At 39.8% G+C, this 21,352-nt stretch overlaps 1 protein-coding gene across 1 annotated transcript in view; it reads right to left on the bottom strand.

The window, feature by feature from the left end:
- The window catches only part of STK3 (serine/threonine kinase 3), a 136,106-nt gene that overhangs the window by 83,287 nt on the left and 31,467 nt on the right, over positions 1-21,352 (bottom strand). Inside the window, exons 7-8 of the mRNA XM_048508200.1 lie at positions 3,635-3,772; positions 1,510-1,635 (exon numbers count right to left, since the gene is read on the bottom strand). Coding sequence (XP_048364157.1) covers positions 1,510-1,635; positions 3,635-3,772 — 264 coding nt within the window. The remainder of the gene's footprint in view (positions 1-1,509; positions 1,636-3,634; positions 3,773-21,352) is intronic.

Below are 21,352 nucleotides of genomic sequence, written 5' to 3'. Positions count from 1 at the left end.
ATCTGTGTCCAGGTGGGTTTATTATGTGTTCTGGGTTATTGCTGATTTTTCTGGCTGCAGGTGCCTTCGGTGGTTCTTTTTGATTCGTGTCTGAGCGCTGGGTTTGAGTGGTTCCTATGTAGAGCTTGTCCACAGCTACATGGTATCGCGGTAGATCTCTGCAGTAGCTAGAGGATCCCTCTTATCCCTTTGCTGAACGTAGCATTTGTTGAATTCTCTTAGTGGAGTCTGTAGATTGTTTGTATGAGTTATGCTTCTTCATCAGTTTTTCTGGTATGCGGTCAGTGGTCTCCCTTTGATGTATGGTAGGAGAACACTTTCCCTCTTAGGATGGCTCTCCTTTTTTATCTTCTTTGTTCATGTGGCTTGTTCTTGGACTTGCAGCTCTTCTGATGTCTGTAGAAGAGTAACCATTAGCCTGTAGAGGCCAGTTTAGGTGATTCAATTCATCTTGAAGGAGGTGGGGTTCACAGATTCTGTTTGCGCGATCTACCAAAGTTTTTATGGTGCTCCTTTTTTGTCCAGGATGATTGGAGTTTTTGTGTAGATATCTATCAGTGTGTGTAGTTTTCTGTATACTATGTGGCCCAATTGTTGGTTTGGTTTGCAGCTGACTTGGACATCTAGAAATGGCAGTTTTCCTTCATTTTCTTTTTCCATAGTAAATTGGATGTTTGGGTGGATCCTGTTGATATGGTCCAGGAACTTGTTTAGTGCTTCTTCTCCGTGGCTCCAAATGGTGAATGTGTCATCCACATAACGGAACCATATGGTGGGCTTTTTTGGTGCTGTTTCCAGGGCTTTGAGGAGTAATCCTATGCCACGTGACATCACAAAATGCCTTTTCAACCAGTTAAAGTTATCAGGGTCATATTATGCAACAAGTCATCCATTTTGCATATATGAAAATATTATCGAGTTCAGTCAACTTGAAAATAAATGCAAACTAATTCAATGTTCATGCATTTCAGAAACCTCCCCCCCCCCCCTCCAAATTTACTCTGGGAACGGAATGTTAATTGAACAAGAATTATTTGATATGTCATGCATGGGCTGCATTACTCTATAACAACAGTGGCCGTAATCCAGAGGAAGAATATGCAACTTCCTGGCATGAATTCAAGTTGTTTTTGGAGAGTTCCCCTCTCAGAAGGTGCTCCCACAGAAACCATTCCTTAAATTCTCTCAAGTTCAAACAGCATTCGAGAGATTTCGACGTACGTACACACACACACACACACACATACTTTTCAGAAGAAACAGAGGGTCAGGGAGTTCATACTTCCTTCCCCCACCCCCACCCCCATGATTTCTACTTTAAAACGGCAGCAAGCCCTATAAACGCCTAGGAGTTGTGCATGGCCATATTTCCAGAAGGAAACCAACAGAGAAATCCAAACACAGGCAACCTCCTCAGCCATGGCTGAAACAGTCAACATATGCAAATGATTGTGTTCATGGTCAAAAAGGACAGATAAATATAGAATACCCAACTACGTTCTCACACACCGAGTTCTCATCCTCTTCTTCTAGTTCCCTCTGCTGCTCTTCATGCCTCTTCGCCTTGATTTCCATTGCTTCAGTAATCAAATCTCTCAGAATTGAAACAGGCTTGGCATTCTTAATAAAAAGATGCTAGAAAATAAAAACGGAAGTTATAGAAAAATGAAGCACACAGAAGGTCTGAACAGACAATAGCAATATGAAGCAACATGTTAAAAAAGTGCCAATCAACTTCACAAAGCCGTGCACAAAAGAATGTTTCCCTTTGGACAGCAATTAAAATCCAGAATAAGAGAATATCCGATCTGTTTAACTGCTTTGCAGCTAAATGGGATTTTCCTTTTTTGTTTGTTTAGGTAAACAGCAACCATGAGAAGTATGTTACTACAAAACACAACTGCTTTACAGTTAAGGATATAATTGTCTGAAGGAAATGTGAATTAGGTGGTAAATAAACAAAGTGATGATAGCCTGACATACAAAAACAAACTTTTTAATTCATTCTGTTACAGCACTTAATTCATCTTAACAAGCTGACAATGCAAATTAGCAACCACTATGGGTTTAGGAAACCTATATTTAACATTAAATGAGTCATTCAACCACTGGCAATGATAAAATACAAAGCAAAACTAAAAGTCTCAGGACGAGCAAATTGCTTTAGACTGAAAATACAATCCACTATTTACATTCCTGTTTAAAAGGCAGTGTGTATGATCAGGGATTAATGCGATTTTGGTGCTAGTTATAACATCTGCTATCAGAAATCCTGTCCCTTTCCTAACCGTTTCTTTTTCACATATTTCCAGATTGGATACATGGGCTTTTACAGCCAATCAGCAAGACTCTTTTTGAAATTTGGAGGGGGGTGGTCCTAAATTGTAAATTTGCTTCTGGTATCCTTCACAGTCCTTTACCATTCTTTGGATTAGGAAAAAAAATAGGGTATATCTTCAAAGATTTCCTGTTATGCTGCCAAGGATCCAGTTCCTTTTTTCTCTTCTTGTGAAGGTCACAAGAGAACACTTTTTATAACAGGGGTGGCCAACCTATGGCACTCCAGATGTTCATGGATTAGCCATGCTGGCAGGGGCTGAAGGGAACTGCAGTCCATGAGCATCTGGAGTGCCATAGGTTGGCCACCCCTGTTTTATAACTTCAGCTCAGGAACTTACTACTTAGAAACTTACCCAGAAGACCAGTCTTGATGGAAGAAATCTTGGGCATGAGCAACAAATGGCCCTTAATGAAATCTGTTGTTCAATGTAATAGTTAATGTACTTTTGCTCATTTTTGCTCATATCCAAAATCTCTTCCACCAAGGCTTCTTGGATTTGACTTTCTCCCTAGAAAAATGCAGTCAGAAAAATGCGGTTTGATACATAATTCCCTTAAGGCTGCACATCTGTCGCTGTTGTGACTACCATGCAGTTTGTGATCGTACGCACACCACTGGAACCTATTTGCTACTGCTTATGATATCATTAACTATGAAACCCACAGAAGTATATCACTACCTACAGAATGTCACTAGAGCACACCTTTTTGATCATCCATAAAAGGATCAGAGTTTGCATTTCTCACCCAACTTATCAGAGTAGGGGAGAACTGAACTGTAACGGGAGGTTTGTAAAGACTAATCTTCAGCACCAAGAATAAGAATATAAGCTTATTATGAAATATTTAGCGGAAAACTGAAGAAAGATCACGATCTGGAAGAAGGAGAGGGGAGATAGGCAGCGGTGAGGGGATTAAAATAATCACATCAATATCTGCCAGCTGCCAGAAATGGGTTAGGAAGTTTCGGTTTGTATCAGAAAATGAAAATAAAAGAATGGTATTCCAAATGCAACAATGACAAAGACCAGCAACAGCCTGTTTGGAGCGAACTGCATGAATTCTCCGCAGAGTCTTGCAGTTCTTGATGGCAACTGATGGTAATTGTGCAGCAGGGCCCTATTTGGATCGGGACCACTGTGCAGGAGGAGCAGGAATTCCTGTCTTCTCCCCTGTTCTGTTGTTCTGGAGCTTGCCCCGTGGAACCAGAGCAACAGCGGCATACGGGCAGAAGGACTAATATGCAGGAATTTCAGGCAGGCTGTTTCCCAGTCTGAACCAGCTACATACTGACCTGCAAGAGTTGTGTCGCAGTAGCTCTCTGCTCAGGGTTCTTCACTAAACACTTTTTCACAAAATCAGTGAATTCATCAGACCACAACTCTGGCTTCCGGAATGTTGGAGGTGGGTTTGTGGGAATCATAAAAATTGCCTATTTTTTTAAAGGGAAGGAAAAGAAGTCCGTAAGACTATCAGTATTTCAGCAAATTAAAACAATATGGTTTTTTTTCCCAGGTTGAAAACTGGAAGGAGGAAAGGAAGTTCACTTCAGTGCCACTTGGATAAAGGAAGCAAATCTATCTGCTACCAACACAGCAATTCCCTCTCATTAAACTGTACACCTCATGAGACAATTTTACATTTCACCATCTCGTCGCTGAAAAGCGGACATGTAACAGCAGCAGGCCATGAAAAAGACCCAGTTTGGGACTATTTTAATGAAATACTCTACTTATGGGTAAGGCATGCAGGCATGCAAAATGCAAACACTGAAACAAAGAAATGCAAGACCTGATAGCCCAAATGAAACTGAAGATAAGATAATTATTAAATTATTGTGAGTGAGGTGAACTATTTATTTATTTATTTATTTATTTATTGTTTGGGCTTCTACACCGCCCCATCCCCGAAGGGCTCTGGGCGGTGTACAACATGACATATAAATAAACAAATTATAAAATCATTAAAACAGCGATATCAATAACAATAGTAGTAATAATGGAGGCATCCGACCAACCCCATTTTTAAAATTCTCCCCAGAAAAGAGGGGAGGAGGGCGGTGAGTCACATTTGATGATGGCCAAGATGAAACTAGGTATTTCTAATAGTATAACCACATAATAGTACAACCAAATCAGTAAAATTTGATATAATGGTAAAAATTAATCCAAAATTTATTCTAAAACTAAAACCTTCATTTGGTTGTAAATATTAAGATTATGCCAGCAAAAAAAAAAAATCAAATCTTATTAACCACCTTGTGGATGTGCATATAAAATGCAATCCCTACCTGTAATCCAGAGGCCTAGCAAGGGGGGAAAGCGCCCGGTGCACTGGTGCATCCTCCGCCCCTGCCATGCCAATGTCCGCCCCGGAACACCCCCGTCACATCCCCACAGGGGCATGCGCCTGGTGTGTCGTCCCCCTTGAAGCTACGCCTCTGCTGTAATCTGAAGCAATACAATCCAGAATTCCAGCACCCCGTTCTGAATGATGTTCAGCACAAACATTACGGTTCAGTCTGACTTAAACTCCAGAGTGTGTGTCAGGCCTGCTCTCCTAAACCAGAATTCAATCCTTTTTTAAAAAATCCCCGCTAATGGCAGGTGGGGGCATACAAACAAATACAGTTTGTTCAGACACCTGCATTCACATGTTGTGGGGAAGTGGTGTTTCAACTGAAGACGTTATTCACACACTAGAGGAGAAGAGAACAGGCCTGACAAGCTGCTTGTGTCCACTGTAGCAAACTGTGACATCTGATTGTGACCAGTATGTGAGGAAAGACAGAAATGTTGTTTTTTTTAAAGTAACTTCAGTTTTCCAAGCGTCATACCAGGTCAATTCAAGTACTCTGCTTCACGAACAGGACAGAAGAGTGATCACTAAGCTTCAGAGAAAATGGACCACAAACCAAGCTGTCCCACCCGATGCAACAAAAGTAACCGCTGGTTTTCTTTAACTTAAAAAACCAACAACCGTCAAGGCATCTTCAGACTAGCTTTTCATACAAAGGTGAGCAGATATCTACAGAACAGATTCTTCTTATAGCCTCAAATAGCCCATAAATCCAAATTAATTGTAAACCTAAAATGTAACATAAACGGAAGGAAAAACATTTACTTCTGACCTTGACAATGATCAACTTCTGGACTTTGATTTGATACATAACCACGTAAGTCAGCTTAATACAGCAGTAGCTATCAGAAACCTAAGAAGGGGGGGATTGGTTTAACTACTGTTTATAGAGTATCATCAGCCTCATCATAGAATGGGCTGAGGTTCTATATAGTAATTAACACTGACCTATGTCACACTGACTCAATATAAATTTTACTACATAAGCCACCATACGCAGAATCATTAAAGCCGGTTCCAAAGCCTTCAAAGATTTTTATTTCACTTTACAAGGTTGCTTGGAATCAACCCCACAGCAATTTATTTTAAGTACAATTCTGAATTGCTTTTTATAGCCAAACAATTGGCCACGTGAGGCAAAAAAAAGCAGCATTTCTTACAGTTAAATACTCAATATACATTATACCGAAGATTAGCTGTGTGGCAATGAAGTAGGTGAAAATCAAATCCTACTCAGAAACTGGCAGTTAGACAAGCAATAGAAACCCTGCCATAATGTCATGCATAGATGCCAGATATCATCTGGTCATGTGAGGAGATCCAGCCCACTGACATAACAGGAAACGGGGGGGGGGCTCAGGGGGTTCTGGGGGGTGGAGCCAACTAATGTCGGCTTCTACCCAGGTCCTGTAGCCAGGTTTGCCAGGCTAGGAGTTACGCCGCCTAAATTCCATTTAGCCCTATGGAGAGCTTTCTGCCTCCCCTTGCCACCGGAAAGCCCTCTAGAGGCGATGGGATGGAGTGGCGGCAGCGGCAGCATCCCCAGCTGCCTCAGACAGTGAATTGGGCTGTATGACAACTATGATACAACTCAAGCTTTTTGCTCAAGATATGCTATATGCATATGCAATTCTGCATCCGCTAACAATATGATTTAGGATTAAGCGACGTTATGGTATCATAACGGATGAATTAAACCCCAGATCGCTTTTGTTCATAACTTTTGTGGACGTGAGTGAAGTAGACACTGAAGGCTACATAATTTTTTAAAAATAGTTTTGAAGGTGGGTGGCTGATGTTGGGAATTCTCAAGCTTACTGCCTATCCTGCTACTGCGGAAGATGGTCTCGGGCCTTGTGATCAGGTCACCGAAGCTTATTTTCCTGGGAATTTCAGGTTACTTTGGTGGGGTAAAGAACTCTTGAATACGGAAAGCTGCCTCAACTACTTAATATAACCACTGCTTAAAATTTATACAGCACTTTAGAATGTTCAGAGAGGTACATACACACTAATCCTTCCAATAAGCCTGTGGTCTAGGATAAATACGGTACCTTCTGGTGAAGATAGGCTATTGAAGCCAAGAGGTCCCTTTGCAAAAGTGAAAGATAACAAGGCCCAATGCATAATATCAGCCACTATTCTCCACTAATATACTCTTCTCTTCATATATCAAACATGAACATAGACGACATGTTGTGACACACAAAATTAACTGTTCTTATTACAACCAGTAGTCAACAGAGTTTTATAGCTCAATGCAAACTTGATTTTACAATTAAGGAGAGAAGAAAAGTTATTTTATGATAGTGAAGATGAAAATGTTCAAAAATACAGGGTCCCCAACAGGTAAAATAGTGAGCCAACAGAGTACCTAACAGGTAAAATAGATGCTTAAATGTGTTTCGTACCTTCAGCTTTATCAAACAGAGGGGAAAAAATCCAACTTTCTCCCTTCCTGTAAAAGACACGAACTATGTGATATTTTGTTTGTGTTACAATTACACTAATTCAGTGCAGGTCATTTGCTTTTTTACTGAGTCCAGATGACATTTACTAAACTATATATGGAACAATTTGCCTTGAAAAAGTAAGAATCCTGATTGCTGTTGGGTAGGGCATACAGTGCTATATAGTACTATTGTCTTCATTAAAACCAACCAAAACAGTTGAAAGGAACTAATATTTCTTCACTGGGGTGGGGGTTCTCTTTTTTTTTAGGTTTCAATGTCAGCCAATAGGCAAGAATGGCAGCTTTATAAAATATTATCTTTCCTACAGCTTGGCTTTTAAAATGCACTGTTAGTCCCTCTGGGACAATAACAATGCAATTTGCACTTCTATTCTAAATGTCAAATGACTACCCAACTTACTGGCCTGTTCATCTGAAGCTACTGTAGCGCAAGAAAAACAGAGGTGGTAATTCAGTGACCATTAAAAACAGGAATGATCTAAACCTGTCCTGCTTTTGTAACATTCTCATTTTTCAAGTGAACTTCAACCACTACATTCATTTGAAATGCAATCAGTTTTACTAAGGCCAATTATAGCCAGGAATAGGGGAAGGGATCTCAACAAGATCTGTTACAGCAGTGGTTCTCAACCTTCCTAATGCCGTGACCCTTTAATACAGTTCCTCATGTTGTGGTGACCCCCAACCATAAAATTGGTATATATAAAATATAAAAAGACCATTTTCTGATGGTCTTAGGCGACCCCTGTGAAAGGGTCATTCGACCCACAAAGGGATCACAACCCACAGGTTGAGAACCGCTGTGTTAGAGCAAGTTAAGCGATAAAGGGATTTTAAAGCATACACACTTTGTCTCTTAGCTTGGTTACTTTTACCCCTGATATCACTTGACCTCTCTGGCCATAATTGGAAAGACTCAGTTAGCTTTGGAAAATGCAGCTCCAACCTTGTGGTTCGGTTCAGGAATTATATTCATGTGAAGGCAGAAATGTAAGATTCATATTGCATTCATGCATGAGAACTGCTCCAAGCCCCTTGAGCGTGTCTGTACATCAGCCACTGGGTCTAATTTGATGTTTGTTTGCTTTTTGTTGTGGTTATGACAACCAGGTTATCTTTATATTTATTTTGATATTGCAACACCTTTGGCGCAGCTATTAATAAAACTGTGAGAGCCAGGAGAAGGATCAGGTTTTGTGGTCGCAATAATCAGAAAATGTTCTTTAAAATATTAAAACTCTGGCATTAGCCTACATTTTACAAAGAAAAGACCCATCATACATCTTTCCAAAAAGTTTCATTGCAAGTTTTTGATCTTTCCCTTCACATTTTTCTTCGCTTGCCTTAGAAGTTACACCCTTCAATTGGATTATGCTTTTTTAAATATTGCCTTCTTCTTTTCAACAAGTCATTGCAAAATGCCACTTATTCACCAGTGGGGGGGGGGGGGAGATCAAATGAGCTCCTTGTCCTTTTCACATTCAGGGCTTGTTTATACAATCCAAACCAGAGATTAATATCCCAGGCCTGTCACTATGGAATAATCCCCTGGCTCTGTGAACCAGGCTCTTCACCTATACTCCTCCTCTGAGAATTCTTAGATAATTCAAAGGTCAGTATTTGTCCACAAAAGACCCAAGAATTCTACCTGCCAAAAAACAACCACATTGCTAAAAGTCTGCATGAGAAAGAGAACAGAATGAAAAACTTTAAACTCCCAAAAGATTGCTAAGTATCTTTGTAAAAATGAGGCAGAAGTTCAGAAGTTGGATTTGCTGTTCATTCTGAAATAGGATCCCAGTAGTCCATAATTCAAACAGCAACCTTGCTGCTGAAATCTTATATATTGGATAAATTCTGCCACATATATTTAAATTTCATTATAGAGCCTCATTCAACTGAAATTAACCCATACTACGAGTACACAGGGATTAATCAGTACAAGAAACCTTATGGCAGTTCACTTCAGCAGATTAGGTGATGGTTATAATGACAAACTTCACCATTTATTAATGTACCTCTATTGACCAAATAGTGCTTTCTCATTACATTCACAGAACAAGGCCAATTTTCCAGTAATATATGGTTTAGAGCAAAAACTAAGTGCCCTTCCGACGTTTTAGATTCAATTTAGATTCAATTTGCAATCAACACCGTTGATTAGAATTATCTCTGAAATTAAAGTCAGGCTTTAAAAATAGACCAGCAATCTTATGCAGAGATACTACAGTCTAAGCCCTGAGTTACATTGGAGTCACTATGTACAGTGCTATACTTAAAAAAACAGCAGAGTTTTGCTGTTCATCTATATAACACATCTATAGAATACTGCACACAGTTAACTTAAAAGAGTTTATTCTGGTTTCAGTGTTATGCCTCTTTGATGCATGGACCTCACAGCTATCAGAAAGGAAAATGTGGGCAGATTCTTCCAGTCTGGAGTAGTCAAGCTATCCAAATCACATGCACAGGGTTCCTCTCAGGTCAAGACAAAAGGGTCACCTCCTCACGGAAAGGCAGAGACACACAAGCACGCATACAATAAAGGTGATATTGTTCAGATGAAGATTGGCTACCATTTTTCAAAGCATTTGATTGTGGAGAAGGCAGTCAACGGTTTCCATAGATTTGGTACTAATTTATAACTTGGCTTGGAAATGGCACCCACAACAGCTAAAATTTCACTCTTTGGCAAACAATATCCACACCTAAAGCAAACTGTCATTGAACAAAGGAATCTTTTATGTGTGATTAAAACAATAAAAGTGTCAGTATCTTATAGCCTGATTATTCTCGCACCAACTTTTGAGTAAAAATGAAACCATCCAAACTCGACGCTGACGGATCTTTTAATATGAAGTACAATATGTGACAAAAAGGATATAAATTCGTATTTTGCAACTGCCATTTTAAAAATAAGCACATTATGAAATATGCTTTTCAAGATCTAACATCCTGTTTAAATGGGCTGTCTCAATAGAATTGTAAGTTGAAGTACAATTATATTTTTAATGCTAAATTCAAGAAGCACTCATTTTACAATTCTGCTGGTTAAATTTCAGTATGTCCCACAGAATTAGATCTCTGCCATTTGGAGTTAATAATATCTCCTAAATGATCCTCAAAGAGGAAGGAAAGGCCATCTTTGGTTGACTGTCATTGGAATGGTTATTTAAACCTAAGCAATCACACAGTTCTTTCAAATTCTTATCATATTACCAAAATTTCATCAGAAACACATGTTTAGCAGCACAATGTAGGTAGAATTATTGAACAACTTTTCTTTCACTTTCATAACAAATTAGGCAATGCATAGTTGATGCATCTGAAAAAAGTTACAGAATCACCAGCCTTAAGGCAAAGCACTGGGTGTCATAATCTAAACCATCACTGGCTGAAATTCAAAGGCAAAGGAAGCCAATGTATTAATTCGTACACTAAATTACCTTTATTGCTGACCATGGTTATTTGTTAATCCCCAATGGTAAACGATAGACTATCATTTGAACATTAAAAGCTTAAAGGTATCCTGAAAACCTAATGCAAGATTAAGTAAGATTCATAAACAAAGGCAGGGGGATATTTACCCAGTACTTTAATAGACAGCCCACAAGCTATGCAGTACAATAATGGCTGCAAACAGACCAAAGAAATCCAAATCATTTGACACCTGCCAGAGTTCAGCAAATCCAAGACACCAAGTCACTATGGTGTCAGTGTGGCACCTCGCCTTTTCAGCAATGATTTTAGTTAATTAATTAAATTGAGCTTTTAAAAAAAATTGAGCTTTAAAAAAAATAACAGATTGGTAAGTACTTGTGAAAGAATTGGGACAGGAAAGGGGGGATATAAATCCAAACTACTACTACTACTACTACTACTACTCCTTCTTCTTTTACAGCCCTGGCCCCTACTTGGTGGAACAGGCTCCCAGGTGAGATCAGGGCCCTGCAGGACATACAGTGTTTCCGCAGGGCCTGCAAAACAAACTTGTTCTGCCAGGCATTTGGCCAGCTGAGGTAACATTGAAAAGTTGCTATACAACAACATCTGGCCTTCCGTGGGCGCAAGAGGAGGTTCATTTAGAGACCCCATTGAAGGAAACCCAAGTATTAGGACAAGTGGGCTTTATGCATGTATACAAGGCACCTTCCAATCTCAAACTGGCCAGACAGCTGCAGTCTCTTTTCTTCCCTTCCTGGTGAATTCACAGTGGGAGAAGGTTTGAGGGTTGATGGGTAGGAGAAGTGAAGAAAGACAGAAGAAAGGAGAAGTGAAGAAAGACAGAAGACAGACAGCTAGTCATAATACAAGAGGGTAGACATGTTGGACATTTTGTGGGGACTCTACATGAAACGTACACAGGCAGTAATGTGAGGTGAACAGAACCTGAATAAGAAATAAGAAACCTGGAACCATTACGATATATCTGCCTATCTCTTCAACAACAAAGACAAAAGTTTAGACTTAGAGAAAGAGAACTACATTTGCAGTCATTTCAGCTGTAGTCTTTTGCTGTTTACCTGCATGCTTTTATTTGCTATGTCCACTTAGTACTTCTATACTTAAGGTTAATTTTTTTATTTTTTCTGACGTCACAGTTATTTGGTCTACAACCTCTGGAAAAAACTCACGCTTTGGCTCATGCATGTCAAAGTGTATGAAAAAAACTTGAGGAGTCTGTCTTGCTGGGAACATCTCTAACTGGTGAAATTTTAAGGGCAGAAAGCTAATAAATATTTTAGCAGTGTTAGTAGTTAGAGATCTTGGTATGGAGTGCGGAATAATGAATCTCAAATAAACAAAACCTGTAACCTGCTTTTCACTCCAGCATGAACTTTTAAGGATAAGAGCTCACTTCCTCAAATGCAAGGAGGTTTATACATGAATGAACATGTGTCCCTTGTGCCACAAGACTCCAGCTAGCTCTCTGGAACTGGTTCTGCTGCCATTTTGAAAGAGACATTCAGTGCTACAAAAGATTCAGTTATATCTAACTTTCCTGTGGCTAACTACAAGAACCATTGTTGCTAATTTTGATCCTCTTTATAAGGAGAAGAAATGTTTGTGATATAAAATCCCTGTAGGCTTCAAGACAGCACAGTGTTCACAATTACGCCAACTGTATTATCGCAGTGGTAAAAAAGATTTTGTTAAAAGGATAGCTTTTCTGGTTCACAGAGGGGCATCCAATACTTTCCAGGTCTTATTGTCCTTTCCGACTTTGAAAACATACCACCCAAAACACATAGCTAAGGACTCTTAATGCTTAAAATTCCATACACATCTTTAAACATTTTAACCAATGCTCACAGTCAATGTAAACTTACTGACACTGTCAAAAAGGCACAAGAGCAAAAATCTGGAGGTAACATTTGTGTTGGCTCTCTTCCTTTCCCATGGGAATCTCAATAATGAAAACTAGCTCACATCTGGAAACAACCTTGGATTCACAGAATGTTAAAAATAGACCATGCACGCTAAAAATATGAACTTTTAGGTCCTCTTCTCAGGAAAAGAACAGCTTATTACTTTAAAATACGCGTTCTTATTTCTTGCCTTGTAAAATGTAAATCATGTATCAACTACTTTTTCAGAGTACTAAACAGTCTTTTTAAAAAATCGAGATTAAATTTAAAATACAATTGCAAATTATGGACCACAAAGTCTTGCTCTACAGCTATGTCACAAACTATAACAGATGTGTTATAGCTCTGTTTAAATATTTAGTCAGCAAACTAAAGGGCAAAAAAGGAAAGGCCAGAGTGATTTCATTCTTTGCTTGAACCAGGGTGGTCTACTGGTAACTTCTGGTACCAGTGGTGTTGCTGTGGGAACAAAAATGAAACCAGGTGTTATCAAATTCAAATTAAAGATTTTGTGCTCTTTTAAACAATCCCCAACCAAGTTTCCATAAACTCCTTAACTGATACTACTACAAAATCTAACTATTTTATAACAAGAAAGGAATTATAAGTTATCCTTAGACCATCAAATTTTAGCTGCAAACAAATTTAGATTGATTGGCACCTCTCCTTTTAAGAAAAAACCCTTGCATTAAATATATATCCTATCCGTTGAAACATATCTCTGTATTAGGCTGCCTTTGAGCAAGCACTAAACACAGAGAGTTTTTGTGTACTGATTGTTGAGAGACTTTATTCCAACCTCATATTTTACCCTAACTTCTAGTCTAAATAATCTTAAGTTTCTGCACAGTCAATAATTACATTGGATCTGTAAAGGCATTAGTGGAGTGGAAGCTTAATATCCCTCAGTCTTTTTGCGACTGTGCATTTGATAATTGTCTTCTAAGAAAAACAGGAGACAACGTGCTACTGCGTTTTTAAAACACGATGTGTTGCAAACGTAGATGCTTGCCAGACAAGTAGCTCCTCACCACTTTCCCAAGTAAATCAATTGTAATGAGAGAAAATATGGTAGGGGAAATATGCATATTTTACAGGAACGTCTGATTAAACACTGAAGAGCCCCCTCCGTTTTCAGCTTTTTGTGCGTATTTAAGATACTAATTACATAAATTACTATCATGTCTCTGCTAACTTTCAAATACCATATTGTTTAGTGGAGCTCCTACAGCAACTGCACCTGGACAATTTGGAATTAATGAAAGTTAATTAAGAGGTCACAGATAAAAGGTTACATATACCAAATATACTTAAGTACTAGTTTGGATTCTGGCCTTGCGCCCTTCCCCAGGAGAGAAGTCAACAGTGCCCACAGCTGTGACAGCAGAAAGAGCAACTGATTCACACATGCAAGTATATCATTACTTAATGACTCACAGATGAAGCCGTCTCCATTGAAAAAATATCAGGCTTCAGCCAACATGGGCCAATGAGAGAACTCTGGCAGTGGTGATTGATTTATGAGGGTTGCTTCACACATGCAAGCCATCGTTTAGGACCAGGGAAGGGAGAGGAAGAGAAATGTACTTCTACATTCCAAGGGTCAATGAACAAAACCTGCTCAATGTCTTCTGCTGATACAGAACCAAAGAGTAAAAGAAAACTGAAACGCAAGCAGAACATCTCCATATCAGGACTGCAGGTAGGGTGAGTGGCTTCATTTCTTCTTCTTCCATTCTGACCCCAACTCTAGAGCAGCCAGACTGCCTTCAATATAACAACTTGGGGCAGTATGAATCTGGAGGGTTCGGGATTCGGCCAATCCGAGCCTATTGGCCTGAATCTGGACCGAATCCGAATCGGGCCGAATATTGTTGGTATCGACCAACCCTAATAACAACCTCAAGGATTTCACAGTATCTGGTTGGAGGCGCAAGTGAGCAGGAAGAACATCTGTTCTGCCCTTGCCAATCTGCAAAGCAGCCACAAGCGATGCTCCAGAAACTGCCAAGAGCACATCTGTAGAAAGAAATGCTGATCAGCAGATGCTTTGACCATTTTGGGACCTTTCACAGATCTTTAAGCTGAAGTATAGCCTCGTCTTGCACAGAAATATTTTACTCTCTCACATCACAAGCAATCATGTTCTGTAGCAGTTTAAAATTCTTTCGGTGAGTTCAGAGTTTTATTTTTAACCTTTCTCCAGGGAAAACCAAGCCAGCACATTACCATAAATAATAATTCATGCCAAGTTCCATTTGTTGAATAATTTAACCATAATGACTGTTCCATCAAATGTATCTTCAACAAAGCTTAAAAGTAGTAGGCCTTGATCTAATGTGTGCAAAGTACTAAGGAGAGACTTGTAACAACATTAATGGAGGTTGTATAAGGCCCCCTAACTATTGCTAGGATTCCTTTGAAATTAATATTCCCAGCTCAAACATTTTCTTATTAAAACATCCTGAAAATAAATGAATGGAACCATAGAACTGCTCTCTTTTTTCAGATTAGCACTCGTAAGTATTTGAATTATATAACAAAAATATACAGCATCACATGAAACTAACCATCATCATACTTCCTTTACAGTTATTTTAGTTAAGGTTTCAAGTTAACTCACTGGCGTGTAATTATGAAATTATTGTTCTGATCCTCTGCTTACTTTGAAAGTGATTAATCAAAGTCAGAGAAAGCCAACCATCAAGTCAAGTATGTTTCAAATTTCCTACTCAAGGATAAGACTAAAAAGATGAGCTAATTTTACTTTAATTAAATCCTCATTTAGAAGTCTGAAATAAATGTTTTCTATTTAAATTTCAATTACTCTTGAGTTGTTGTCCAAATTTCGTATATTCTTTCCTTCTGCTACTTTATTACACACTTCCAATTAATGTTTCCTACTTACACACTCAACTACATAAGAAATTTAAAATATTTCTCCCTTGACTTCATAACAATACAAAAACACATTCTGCAGTCTCGCAGGCGTACCAACACCCCCACTATTTTTGGAAGCCTCTTTAAACTCCATAAGGAGTTCCCCCTGAAATTCAGTGGGGGATCTCTAGACAGTGTCTTGAGTACCCATTTTCAGACTGCTACATCTCTTCCTATCAAGACAGGAAAGCAAGGGTGGAAAAGAGACCCCAGACTATCTCAAAGGGGACAAAAATTACTGCACTAGGCACATCTGGGATTGGACCGCCTGGTTTAGCTCAGAACAATCCTCTTCCTGTGTTTCAGACAAACGGGACCTCAAACAGAAAAACCAATATCAGCACAGGAAAAGCGATGTGCTCTTCCCTTTCCCTTCCCCCTAGTTTACAATGCTGCAAAAAAAATCTTTCTTCGATCAGCATAAAATATAAGCAAGACCCATGAGACAAGATGCAAAGTTTCTCTCACATATTAGGTATGGAGAAGTCCTTTCCCTCAGGCACTAATGACATCTGTGAAGGAAGCCAAAATAGAATCCCCTCTCCCTAAAGTCTGGAGAAAAAGCTATGGGTAAAAAATATATATGTCCAAGTCATGGGAATGCACACTGACTGTAATCTAAGCAAATACACACAATCTCCAGTGGAGATGTTACAGTAGAAGTACAAATGGAACACACAAGGAGGCAGAATACTAATTTGCCACTATGAGCAGGCAACAGAGGTGTCTTATTAAATTTCCTACAGATTAAGAGGGGGGGGGGAGTTTCTTTGCATAAAACTATCCCAGGATTGCTCAACCTGTGTAAGCTGCCTCCCCAACACAAAGATATGGAAAAACCACAACTCTAGGCCACCCACAGTCAAGGTAAGGTCTCTACGTCATCAGGGGACTCCCTCAGGTATGCAGAAAAAATGTAGTTTTGTAAATTAATGCACTCAACCCCCCAAAAGCACCCTGATGAAGACTAAAAATCCTCCCAAAGGGACAGATGGTTGAGCATTGCTGAGTGACAGTTGAAGATTGGAAAGGGGGAGTGGGGGGTTTGAGAGAAAAAGAATCAGCCTGATCAGACCCCTGAGCGTTTATTCAGTCCTGGAAGAGGAGATGGAGAACGTCCAAAGCCTACAAGCTGGAAGCCTGCAACAAACAGAACAAAGAGACCTTACATTCATTTGTACTCCAAAAATGAAAATTCATACCCTGCGTATCTAAGTTCCTGGCATTCTATACTGTGGCATAGTGGTTAAGAGCAGGTGTATTCTAATCTGGAGGAACCGGGTTTGATTCCCTGCTCTGCCGCCTGAGCTGTGGAGGCTTATCTGGGGAATTCAGATTAGCCTGTGCACTCCCACACATGCCAGCTGGGTGACCCTGGGCTAGTCAAAGCTCTTCTGAGCTCTCTCTGCGCCACCTACCTCATAGGGTGTTTGTTGTGAGGGGGGAAGGGAAAGGAGTTTGTAAGTCCCTTTGAGTCTCCTATAGGAGAGAAAGAGGGGATGTAAATCCAACTCTTCTTCTTCTTCCTTCGGGATGGCAGACCATTCTTTAGGAGTGTGTACCATTGTGGTACACAACAGATTGGTACCAAATCATAATGCTAACAGTTTAGCTTCTCATTCTGTCTGCTGTTCTGAACAGAACTGTGTCCTGCTCAGTCATTTACAATGGAAATGGACAGGATATCATCCCCAACTTGAAATGAAGTCCAAGAATGTGTGATTACATTGACTCATAGGCACTCTTCTCTGGTCACTTTGCCCCCTTTTCTCAAGGCCTGGCTGAGTTCAGAGAGCAAAAAAACCTCTTCACTGCTTGGACCTGTCTCTTGCTTGTGTTCTTCTATAGCACCACATACATTGAACAGATTATGGGTTGGATCCAAGGGATGCCTTCTACTGACAGAGAGCATTTCCTGTCAGCAGAAAAGAACTCTCCCACTTCCTGCTGCAGCCCACCTGAATTCATAGAAATAGTGTTTCTGACCAGCCGGAGGGGGGCGGGGAAGGTGTTGACAGCAGGGTGGGAGGTGGACATCTGGGCTTTGCAGAGTTTAATTCAATTCCGCAGGACCTGTAAAACAGAACTGTTCCGCCAGCCTTTTTCCGCCGGGCCAGCCGGGCATCCCTTTTTCTAAAACTATTTCTGGTCCTCGTCTGGATACGGCGCGCACATCCGTTTTTATGCCCCCAGGTAGTTTTTTCTAGCCATCTTTTGTAATCTGTTTTTAATGCTTATAATGTTTAAATGTATATATTTTTATATTATTCATTGTATTGTATGGTTTTATATGCTTTTATTTGTAAGTTGCCCTGAGTCCTATGGGAGATTGGCGGGATATAAGTGCAATAAATAAAATAAATAATCAGCTAAACTCTCTTCTTCTATTACTGGGGTAAAACAACCTTTGGTTTTTTTTATCCCAATAGGGGAAAATTAAAAGTTTAATTGTTTAAAAAAACTTTTCTGAATTAAATTTGGTGCTGTAGTTGGCTGAAATTTTGGAATTCTGACCATATATGTATTGACAGAATCTGGTTCCCGACTGCAATAAATTGAGGGGGGGAAACCTTTGGATTTTTAAAAATTATTATTATTATTTCATAGAATAACAGAGTTGGAAGAGACTCCAAGGGCCATTGATTCCAACCCCTGCGATGAATGAATACACAATCAAAGCACTCCCAACAACTAGCCACCCAGCCTCAGTATAAAAAACCTCCAAAGAAGGAAGTTTTTAAATTTATTTCAATTTATTTCCCATCCTTTACAATAGTCCCATACACACACTTTATAAAAAGGAATTATAAACAAAAGCAAGGTTCAATATGAGCCAAGATTCAGCCAAGAAATTGGTTTTACAATTCTAGGGTACAGTTTCCAGCCTGTCAAATGAATTAATAATTTGTCTGTGGAGACAAATGTAAAGATTTTTGAGCTTGTTCCAGTAATTTAGCTGTACATCTAGCAATGGCTCTATCACCTGGTCAGTTGAATGAAAGGATAAAAATGGAAACATGAAAATAAAGGTTGCATGTTCTATTGTATACTTGTCATGGAAAGCCCTTGCCTTAATAGTTTCCCTCTAGTACTGGTACTTGGGCAGATTTCAGGAAAGCAGTGATGTAATTAGTTTGACAGCTGTTAAGTTTAATACATGACAATATCACATATCCCAATGCATAATAATATAGCTGTCAGCAATAACTAAGCAGTCTTCAGTTCACAACTTTAAGTGGACAATATAATATATCTATCACTAGACAAGGTTAAGAAATTTCTGTTTATGTAAATACACTTCAATGAGAAAGCATTCACTGTGCTTTGTTTTCCAGAATAATGTATTACTAGAAGAAGGCATTTTCTAGTACACTTCTTTGCTACATGAGAAAAAATACACATTGGGATAGGTATTTATTTATTCAAGTTTTGATAAGATCTCTCAACTGGATCAGCTGTTTGCTCTTTCACAGCAGCAGCCCATTAACACTTAAATCCCATTTCTTTTTAGCCTACTGCTGAAATAAATCTTAAGACAAAAGAAAGTATTGGGTAAAAGATGATGTGCCCCGCATCAGCCTATTAACAGAAGCCCGGTATTCCCAAGTGCCACATAGAACACTTATTAAAGAGGGGGGAAACTCCATAGGTTTTTCTGTCCACTACATTTTCTGTAGAGTTGCCATGAAATATAAGGTTTAAAAAGAGGCAATCTGGTGAAATTTAGAGGAAATCTGCATGCATTCAGATTATCTCAGAGACAGCCAGTGTGATCTCGTGGTTAAGGTGTTGGACTAGGATCTGGAAAACACAGGTTTGAATCTGCACTCCGCCATGGAAATTTGCTGGGTGACCTTGGGCCAGTCATACACTCTCAGTCTCAAAACTTAGCAAGCGTTTGTGTGGGAGACTGCCAAGGAATGCCGGGGTTGTGACGGAGGCAGGCAATGGAAAACTACCTCTGAACATCTCTTGCCTTGAAAACCCCATCAGGGGTCACTATGCATCAGATGTGACATGACGGCAAAAGGGGGGAAGGGAGGGAGGGAGGGAGGGAGCGCACTTCCCCCCTTAGGGTTTATCATGTTTCTTTATAGCGTGGATAATATAGTCACAAATAGAAAACTCTGAGTACTCAGTTACAACAAACTCCTTAGAGGATGTTTGTTTGCCGAAAAGCAGGCTAAACACTGAAATGTAAATAAATGTTTAAAATACACTTTCCCAAGAGCCCCAATTCATCCCGTTCTAAGAAACTGGATCCTGATGAAAGAATTGGTGCGGATATTAAAGAAGCAATATGAAGGGAACTTCGCAGATGCCTACATTTCATCTACATACATTAAAGTAAAATTGGGTAGGGTCTTTCATCTTTTTCTTAGGCAGTTATGTTGTCTATTATTGTGAAAATGTTGGAGAATATACAACTGCCAACTGTGCCCCCGCCCGTCCCTCAGCTGTTGAGGGGGGAAAGGGAAAGGCAACATTCAACAGCTAATACTGCTCAAAGCCAAGTTCCCTCCGAGTCTATTGAGTTCATGTGGTCACTTATTTCCCGCAGAACACCCAGTTCTTGACCAAGGTTATATGGCAACATAAACAGAGAAAGGCAGCTGGTTATAAGAACACTGGAAAGAAACGGGTGATCACAAGCAGATTAGTCCATGGTGGCAGTGACACAAGCTAAGCAGGAGGTATGGATAATCTGGGTAAATGCCATGGAAAAATAAATATCATGATTGGACTTAAGGCAAATGGAAACAGTTCAAATTGGCTTCCTACAGTATTCTGTGGAACATATGATGTCCACATGTCCATTACCAACCACTCGAGCACAGAAAACAATAAAGGAAAATGCTGTATATGTTTTCAAGATCTTGCATTACTAGCCTCTCCCAAGACAAAATGGCATAAATTAGAGAGGGGGAAGGGGGGAAAGAGGAGAAAGTATATGTGAAGCTAGCTTGCTTATTCAAACTGCTGGCAGTGTTTCTTGGAGTGCCACCAGGACTGAAGCCTGCTTGGAAAGCATCCGCGGGTGTAATCTGAAGGACAGAGGAAGGAAAAGGGAAGTCAGTCCAGAGGTGGGTTCAGCTGGGCTTCAGGGGCATGTGTTGTTCTTAAAGACTTGTTGGATAACACTAGGTAAAGATTCCTTACTTGTCAGTGTGAAGAATGGGTGTGACAGGAATTAAGCAGTGGCAGCCCAAATCGGCTACACTGCTCGGCTGCAAATCCAAGTGTCACCAGCTGTGACAGGGCAATGAACATAGAGTGCAGTATTCGTGTAGTCTTGTAACATGTGACGTCTAGCTCTACAAAAATAGCCTCATCCTGCTACAGGTTTTCCAGACCCTTTAGCGTTTCCATAGTAGTTTCGTTGATGGGATTTTTTTGACCACCCTCCCCTGCAATGTGGGCTCAGAGCGGTGCACTTCATTTAAAATACAATAAAGCTGTAACAATAATACAATAAAACCACTTACTAGCCTAATGACAGTAGATAAGTACTGTTACTGCAACAGTATATATTACTGTATTAGTGTACATGGGGCGACTTCAGAGGGGGGAAGCGTCACATTTCCACAGACATTTGTCCATTACTTTTCTCCTCACTAATCTCTATTGCTCTCCCTCAAGGCAATCTGGATTCTGTGAAAAAACGGGTAACTGAAGAGTTTTGAAATGTTCCACAAAAGCAAGCCCACCTACAGATGGTGTCATGCATGTTCTCCTCAGCCCCCCACAGCCTTTATTATTATTATTTCCAGAGACTACTTCAACACGTTTTAGTGCAGCCGTGGTATGCAGCTAAGAACTTTGTGGCAATTCCTGAAGAGATGGTAATCTGTCAACAATCCCAACCAAATCT

This window comes from Sphaerodactylus townsendi, linkage group LG09 (assembly GCF_021028975.2).
Source record: "Sphaerodactylus townsendi isolate TG3544 linkage group LG09, MPM_Stown_v2.3, whole genome shotgun sequence".
In the NCBI taxonomy this organism is placed as follows: Eukaryota; Metazoa; Chordata; class Lepidosauria; order Squamata; family Sphaerodactylidae; genus Sphaerodactylus; species Sphaerodactylus townsendi.
Note: the sequence above shows the minus strand (reverse complement) of the source record. Positions and strands in the feature narration are given on the sequence as shown.